The 8,153-nt window shown below is 40.9% G+C and overlaps 1 protein-coding gene across 1 annotated transcript in view; it reads right to left on the minus strand.

Annotated features, from left to right (window-relative positions):
* Positions 1-7,872, minus strand: part of LOC121348136 (myosin-8-like) — a 12,960-nt gene extending 5,088 nt beyond the window's left edge. The window contains exons 1-17 of the mRNA XM_041427351.1: positions 7,651-7,872; positions 7,419-7,562; positions 7,171-7,327; positions 6,442-6,540; positions 6,237-6,340; positions 6,012-6,150; positions 4,931-5,049; positions 4,679-4,828; positions 3,994-4,164; positions 3,175-3,484; positions 2,986-3,065; positions 2,345-2,432; positions 2,129-2,246; positions 1,739-1,862; positions 1,148-1,284; positions 802-1,057; positions 12-259 (exon numbers count right to left, since the gene is read on the minus strand). Of these exons, the coding sequence (XP_041283285.1) occupies positions 12-259; positions 802-1,057; positions 1,148-1,284; positions 1,739-1,862; positions 2,129-2,246; positions 2,345-2,432; positions 2,986-3,065; positions 3,175-3,484; positions 3,994-4,164; positions 4,679-4,828; positions 4,931-5,049; positions 6,012-6,150; positions 6,237-6,340; positions 6,442-6,540; positions 7,171-7,327; positions 7,419-7,562; positions 7,651-7,857 (2,651 nt within the window). The 5' untranslated portion in view covers positions 7,858-7,872. The remainder of the gene's footprint in view (positions 1-11; positions 260-801; positions 1,058-1,147; positions 1,285-1,738; positions 1,863-2,128; positions 2,247-2,344; positions 2,433-2,985; positions 3,066-3,174; positions 3,485-3,993; positions 4,165-4,678; positions 4,829-4,930; positions 5,050-6,011; positions 6,151-6,236; positions 6,341-6,441; positions 6,541-7,170; positions 7,328-7,418; positions 7,563-7,650) is intronic.
* Between the last annotated feature and the right edge of the window lie 281 nt (positions 7,873-8,153).

The raw sequence follows: 8,153 nt of genomic DNA on the forward strand, positions 1-8,153 counted from the left end.
AGGTTCTACCTCATACCTTGTTTTCAGTGGCATGTTTTTCCTTCTCCACCTTGGCCAGTGTTAGCTCAAGGTCATCAATATCTTTCTTCAGCTCTGAACATTCATCCTCCAGCTTCCTCTTCTTGGCTGTCAGCTCAGCATTAATTTCCTCTTCATCCTCAGCCCTTTCAGTCACCTCCTTGACTTTGGCTTCGAGCTGGATTTTGGTTTTGATGAGCTGGTCACACCTTTCCTCAGCATCAGCCAAAGCATCAGCTTCCTGGCAGGGAGATGCCATTTTTAGGGATATGCTTTTTCAGGGAATATTGAAATACTTAATCTTCATAGAGCAGGGTCTTGGATAGCTATTTTGTAGTTTAAAATTTGATTCATATTCCCACAGAATGACATATAATATAGAATTGATTTTATATTGTTAGTTTTGAAACAGACAGGTTTAAAAGCTAAAACCAAGTAAATTCCATTTCAATCTACCTGAATACATGATTATTTATGAATTTGTGCAGCGTATAGAATCCAATATTATCTCATGATATCAAACATTGGATCAAAGTGCATGATCATCAGAATATCTCAGTATACACCGTAGACAAGTTTCACCCATGTAATATTTTGACTACAGATACCTCACAGTCCTTACAGAAGCTAGTTATACCTTTGAAAGCACCACTGAAAGAATTACAATTAAACTGAACTGAAATCAAAGTTTCTATGTGGTTTGAAAACATAGCAAACCGCTATTGTAAATAGCAACCTGATAGTCACAATAGAATTAGGACAATGCCTACTGGTGGTACTCACAGACTGTACTTGGAGCTGCAGGTCATTTTTCTCCTGCACAAGTTTCACCATTTTCTCCTCAAGCTCCTTCCGCTTTGCCTCAGACTTTGCAAGCTCTTCCTTGGTTTTCTCAAACTCTTGTTTCATGTTGGCCATTTCCTTCTCAGACTCTGCACTCTTCAGCAAGGGCTTGATCTTGAAGAACAGCTTCATCCATGGCCAGTGCTTGACATTCATGAATGCACGAATGTTGTACTGGATGCAGAAGATGGACTCCCTGAAAGATAAGTCTAATTAATATTCAATATTTACAACATGATGACACAATAAGCAAAGTACAGTAAACCTGATTTGAAGAAAAGTCTACCTTCTCTCCACCATTTTCTGGTACTCCACCCTCATCAGGTAGCCCCTGCACCTGGCCTGGGTGCGGGTGATGAGCTGTGCCAGCTTCTCATCCCTCATCTCTTCCAAAAGGCCCACCAGCCCAGCTTTGAAGAACACCTTGGGTAAGAACAAGAATATAGATGCAGTGTCTATACTTCTTTAACATAACCTCATACCTTGCCCCCCATGACATGCACTGTGGAAGTTAAAAGCAAAACGACAAAGAATATATGTAGTGGCAGACATTCTTTTATAATTCCAAGCTTCCGGTTACTTGCAGTTGAGGAACTATAATAGCCAGACATTTTTCTTTCATTTTTATTCACTCATGATTCTTTTCTCCTACAACTTTGTCTTAAATTAGGAGCTTGATTAAAGCTTAATTAAATCATCCTATGACCATGAATTTCAGTTTATTCAAGTGTTGAGTAATCAAGAATATGATTTATTTATTTTACACTATTTCTTATACCCTATTGGATAATTTCATGTGCTGTCTGGAATATCTGTGTGTCAGTATCAAGCCGTGCAAACCAAAACCACGTAGCACTTGAAGGAAACAATCTTTTACCTTAGTGTGACCAAATTTGTATTGAGTATGGTCTATATCAATTGATCCAAGAAGTTTCTCACAAGCCTTCTTGCTGTCAATGAACTGTCCCTCTGGGATAGCACTGGCATTTAATACTTTGTATCTGAGGAAGAAAATGGAAGGACTTTCTTTGAACTCCCGAATATTAAGGGTCTTTTCCAACCTAAGTGATTCTATGCATATGAAGAGGTCTGTTGTTGAGGCCAGCTAGCAGGAGCATGGCAAGAAAGAGTCTTAAGAACTGTTGAGAACAAACAGCACTTGTTAAACTGAAACTTTAGAGATCGCTTTAGGCACAAGAGGGGAAGGTTGGATTTCAAAAGCTATTTAAGAGGGACAAGGTGATCCAGTAAGAGGATCAAGTCTGACCTTTGTTTAAAATCTGCATACAGAACTCTGTTGGGAAATCCTTTCCTGCAGATCCTGATCCCTTCCAGCACGCCGTTACAACGCAGCTGATGCAGCACCAGCTCGTGCTCCATGGCACCTGGCAATGCAGAGCACAAATACATGCCATGTTCTGCAATACAGTGGGGAAGAGCTGCACCACACTGAAAACCTTCAATGTACATGTAAGTTTCTTACCGGGTGTTTTAGTTTCATTTGGAATGATGCACCGTACAAAATGGGGGTGGGTGCTTCTGAGGTTGGTCATCAGCTTGTTTAAATTCTCCTGGGAGAGTCATTAAGAAAAGCTGATATTAGCAAATGTCATTTCTGCTGTAGGCATCGAGTCCTCTGAAATGAGATACTATACAAAAATTAGCAGAACCCTGAACTCAAGCTCTCTGCACCAGTTTTTCTGACTTTCCACAGATCTTTGGTATAATTAACTTAGTAATCTGAGTAATGTTTAGGAAAGACTGTACTCTTAAATATACTAACTTAATACATTTCACTGACTCTAGTGGAGTGCCTTCATTTGAAAGGATATCCATTTTCCATTGGATGTACCCAGAGAGATAAACCAACAAGCTGAGTTTTAAATATCCAGATTATACATTTATCTTGTACGTATGCTGAGACGAATGCCAGCCTTAAACAAATGGAAAAACTATGCATTCAGTGAAATGAAGTGTGAGTAGATTGATTGGATTTATTCCTAGAAGAATGTGACCCAAGAACTTCAGAATCCTTTAACAGAACCAAGTCAAAACAAGACTAGCCATAGTAATTGGTGGGTTTACTCCTTGTCTTAGGAAGAAATAATGAACTCTCTACTGTACCCGAAAAAGAGCTGAGACAGTCTGGAAAGAAGAGCCCTTCTTCTTGGCACCTTTCTTGCCAGCACCAGCACTTGCCTCAGCTAAATTGAAAACAAAACAGATTTTAGATTTTATTTATTTTTTTTTTGCCTTTTTCATTCTTTTTTGCAAGCCGTACATCAGGGAAAACATGGAATTCAAAGAACCAACCTGCATCTGCTCCACCATAGTTGGCAAAGAGTAAAGCCAGGGTCTTCACAGATGATTTCTGGTACAGCCCAATGACAGTTTCATTCAGAGGGTCCTTGTTCTTCTCCAGCCACCCAGTGATGTTGTAGTCCACTGTGCCAGCATAGTGCACCAGGGAGAAGTGGGCCTCAGCCTTGCCTTTGGTAGGTTTTGGCTTCTGGAAGTTGCTGGACTTGCCCAGGTGCTGGTCATAGAGCTTGTTCTTGAAAGAGGTGTCAGTTGCCTTGGGGAACATGCACTCCTCTTCCAGGATGGAGAAGATGCCCATGGGCTGGGAGAAATCACAAGAAGAAACCAATCGTAATTTATATTTTAAGGCAATAATGATCTTCACCTAGGCACAGTAATGGAACATAGACTGAGACATTTTCTTCTAGAAAGTGGGATTGATCACAGTGATACTTACATTTTTGAACACAAAATTACTCATAAAAGAAATAGAAATTAATTTTGTTTGTGTTGACAATGTGCTATGTAAAAATCGGAGCACTACCTTCTTATTCAGCGGAACTCAGAGTACACACAGATGTGTCAGACAAGTTGAACATGAGCCATTGCAGCAAAGCCACCAACTCATCCTCAGCTACACTGTGCTGCTAATAGATCAAGGGAGTTGATCCATCCCCTCTACTCAGCTCTGAGAAGAAACATCTGGAGTGCTGTTCCAGCTCTTGGCTACCCAGCACAAGGGAAACGTGAACATAGAAGATCCCTTTGGAAAATGAGACCAAGTAATTACAGAGATTCCATGCATATAACTGATTTGAACAGGAAGGATACCTTCTCAATGAGCTCAATGCAGGCAGCCAGGTCCATCCCAAAATCAATGAATGTCCATTCAATCCCCTCCTTCTTGTACTCCTCCTGCTCCAGCACAAACATGTGGTGGTTGAAGAACTGTTGCAGTTTCTCATTGGTGAAGTTGATGCACAGCTGCTCAAAGCTGTTAAACTGGAAATAAAATAAGAAAGACACATATTTGAAGATGCAGTAATAATTGCAAGACCTCCTCTTTTAAAAATAGTGAATGCAGTTAACTTGATTTCCCATGCATTTCTTCAGTCTGTTTTATGACATTATTAAAAAGAGAAAAGGATTAAATGAATTGTCCACAAGGAAATTTTTTTCATTGATAAAATTTAAAGATAAATTATACATCCTGTTTAAAATGAGACCAAGTTACCGGGAGAAAAAACCTAAGCTTAGGACTATCATGACTACATGTTTTTATACTGTCTTTGACCTGATTATAGAAACAATGAACTTTTTTATTGGACCATTTTGTACCTTTGAGTTTGCACATCTTGAAATAGCACAACTCCTTTGAAAGGTCCTTTTTTTTAACTTAAAAAAGACAAATAACATTAATCATGTGATAATATTATGTTCTCTTTAAAAATGTCTCTCAAATTGATCATAACATTCAGTTGTCACTTCCAAATAGTTCTTACTAAATCTTACTCACATCAAAGATCTCAAAGCCAGCAATGTCCAGCACACCAATGAAGTACTGCCTGGGCTGCTTCGTGTCCAGCTGTTGATTGATGCGAACAACCATCCACAGGAACATTCTCTCATAAAGTGCCTTTGCCAGAGCACCCACAGCATTGTGCACCTACAGGGGAAAAAAAAATACCTAGAGTTACAATACAAGGCAGAGGTGAATCAAAATGATATTCATTCTACACATGGTTCCAGGTTACAACGTGTTTCTTACCTGCTGTGCTGTTTGGCCCTTGGGGACGTATTCATTCCCCACCTTGACACGGGGGTAGCAGAGGGCCTTGAGCAGGTCTGCTGAGTTCAGACCCATCAGGTAGGCAGCCTTGTCAGCAACTGAAAAGCCAGAGGAAAAAGGAAGAATTTTATGTGCAGTAGGCTTTGAATCCTAGAGCATTCCCTAAAGGCTGAATGGTTCAGATTTATGTTCTTTGAAAACTTTTGATAGACTCTCATAGAGGGGATCTTTGTAACATCACACTTGCTATTATGCATATTGAGCTTTTCTTAAAAAAAATTGTTTTAAATTCTTTACAGGAGCATGCAGAAAGTAATGAAGCTTTCAAAAATCTCCTGGCACAAAACTGAAAACTGAAACTTGCTTGTCTGAATGTGTGCAGTATACACACAGCTCAGGAGCTGCAGTGACAACAGTCAGGTACTGATCTACATTCAGGTCACCAGGTGATCTAACAAAAGAGTTAGAGTGGAACACAGAGACAATATCTCTGTTCTCCTTCAGATCCACAGCCTACAGCCTTTTCTGAGCTTTTCTTTCTGATATTCAATAAAACTCGTTGAGCTTCATCCAGTTACCGGTGGTGCTCCCCACCTGCCTTGTCCTTTAAAAAGAGGAGGCATTGCTCACAGAACTGAAGATGGGGTTGTAGGCCCTGTGTCAACAAAGGAAAGGAATGAAATAACACCTCTTACAGCTGACTTTGCTGAGCATCTGATAGGTGAAGGTGCATGGGAACATGGTTCCCTATCATGTTCAGATTAATCACTGGGCTGTTTCACAATTACAAGCCATATTCCAGCAAAGGTACGACTAAAGGAACATCCATAACTCCTTACTTCTTGAATGATTATGAAGATAAGTTTAAAGTAGTAATTGTTCATAGCATAAGATATGTAAATCCTGAAATCAGGAAATTTGATGTACTAAGGACAAGGGATAGCTGTTTTTTCCTAGATGATTGTTTTCCTTGGGATCTAAAGTCCAACAGTGAAAAACTTTTGCTGTCATTCAAGTATGTAGTGGCTTACAGAGGGTTAATTACTGAGTTTGATAATACCTTCTGTGCCTTCAGGCTCTGCTTGTTCCTCTCTTGGTTTCTGCTTGAATTTCAGGTTCCCATAGTGCATGACAGCCCCTGTCAGCTTGTAGATGGCTGTCTTTTCATCAGCAGTGAAGCCCAGGATGTCAATGGCACTCTGGTAATGCAATGAACAAAGTGAAATACTGGCATGTTATCTGATGTATGACCTGTGTCTGTTGACCTGTTCTGTACATTACTTACATCTGTTGCCATCAACTCCTCCTTGTCATCAATGCTGGGAACAGTGATCTCCCCTTGACTCACAAAAGGGAAGTCAAATGGGTTGGTGGTAATGAGGAGCATTTCTGAAAACAAATGTGTTTATGGGTTAAATTTAATTAATCTTGTAAAATAGTGGAATGTTGCTCAGATATTTTCCTCTCGGAAGCTCAGGGATGTCTCCTACCGATTAGCTCTGGCTTCTTGTTGGACATGATCTGATAAAAGATGTGGTAGCTCCTTTCCGCCTTGAGCTGGAAAGTGACTCTGGACTTCTCCAGCAGATCTGTCCAGGGAGGTTGAAAGAGTTAGACACTTGTGGGAATGTACATGGAGATGGGATTTTGGGAAGGGATGGAAGAGCAGAACAATGGGAGATATGTTAGTGGCTGACCTGGGTAATGCTAAACTGAATGAGAAGTAAAACTGCAAACCAAAGCTGGGGATTCTTCAAAAAGTCCAGGACTACCCCATTCCCTTCTATGTCCTAGTAGTATTAAACATAAGCCCAAATGGATATACTGAACAGTCAGAGGCATCTGGACCTGAGATAAGGTGTGTATCACTTGCCATTCACATAATTTTCCTCAAGAAATGAAACAAAAGTACTTACCCAAGCTCAAAATAAAAGAAAAAATAACTTTTTCTTTCTTATCAGTGAAAAAATTTAGAGAACTGAGCCAAGTACTATTTCTGCAGTAGGGGCTTGTAGAATTTTGTACAATAAATAACAAATAATTCACCATGATAAATTCATGAATGATCATTGGTCAGTTTCACTTGAAATTGTTTGCTACATAGATGGACCAAGTTTGCAATCATGCTTCTTGGTGGCTCCAGCTGGCTTGTCACATGCTCCAGTGAGATCAGCAGGGTTTTTTTGGTTAGATTGCTGTGAGGGAGGTCAAACACTCACCAGTCAGCATGAACTGATAGGCATTGTCAGAGATGGAGAAGATGTGTGGAGGGGCCTCCTGGCGCTTCTTGCCTCGGTAGGCCAACACCACCTCGGGGTTGTACACCGGCAGCCACTTGTAGGGGTTGACAGTGACGCAGAAGAGACCCGAGTAGGTCTGCAAGGAAGGGACACAGCACCTTGGCTTCCCCTGAGCCTGGCCCAGCAGCTCCTGAGGCTGCCCAGAGGAAGCTGCTGCTGCCACTTACGTAGATCATCCAGGCTGCGTAACGCTCTTTGAGGTTGTACAGCACAGCGGGTTCGTGCAGGTGGGTCATCATGGCCATGTCCTCGATTTTGTCATACTTGGGAGGGTTCATGGAGAAGATTTGGTCATCCTTCACAGTCAGGGTCTGCCAAGGAAACAAAAGATCCTCATATGTCAGCTAAGAACGCAGTGAAGGAAGAAAATGTTGTTCTTGAGCCTTGTTTTTGACTCACCTCTCCCCCCTCAGTCTTGACAGTGACTTTTCCCGATTCCCTGCTCGTGATTGTCCCTTTCACAAAGGATTCTTTGGGATGAACCACAAAGACAGATGACTTGGCATCGAAAGGTTTGTTCTGGGCTGCAATTCTCTCCTTTTCCGATTTTCGGAGGTAAGGAGCCGCCTCCCCAAAGATGGCCATCTCAGCATCTCCAGAGGCCATGTCTGCAGTTTACTGAGGATATGCCAGCAGATGAGTCTGAGGAGAAAAATGTGGTACTGATTATTTATTCTGTAAGGTTTGGGAAAAATTTCATCCTGTGCCTTGGTGTCTTTTCATACTCAGGGTATTTTAACATGAGATAATTAGTAACTTAATTTTATGTCAAAATAAGAGGCTTTCATGGATGCAGTCTAGGTCTTCAAACATTCATTGATGACCTTGTCAGAACTATGGATTTGGTGCTTTAAGAATACTGTGCCTGTAAGACAAGAGTCAATTTATTGAACAAGTTTCAC

Source organism: Onychostruthus taczanowskii, unplaced genomic scaffold (assembly GCF_017590055.1).
Source record: "Onychostruthus taczanowskii isolate IOZ18803 unplaced genomic scaffold, ASM1759005v1 scaffold99, whole genome shotgun sequence".
In the NCBI taxonomy this organism is placed as follows: Eukaryota; Metazoa; Chordata; class Aves; order Passeriformes; family Passeridae; genus Onychostruthus; species Onychostruthus taczanowskii.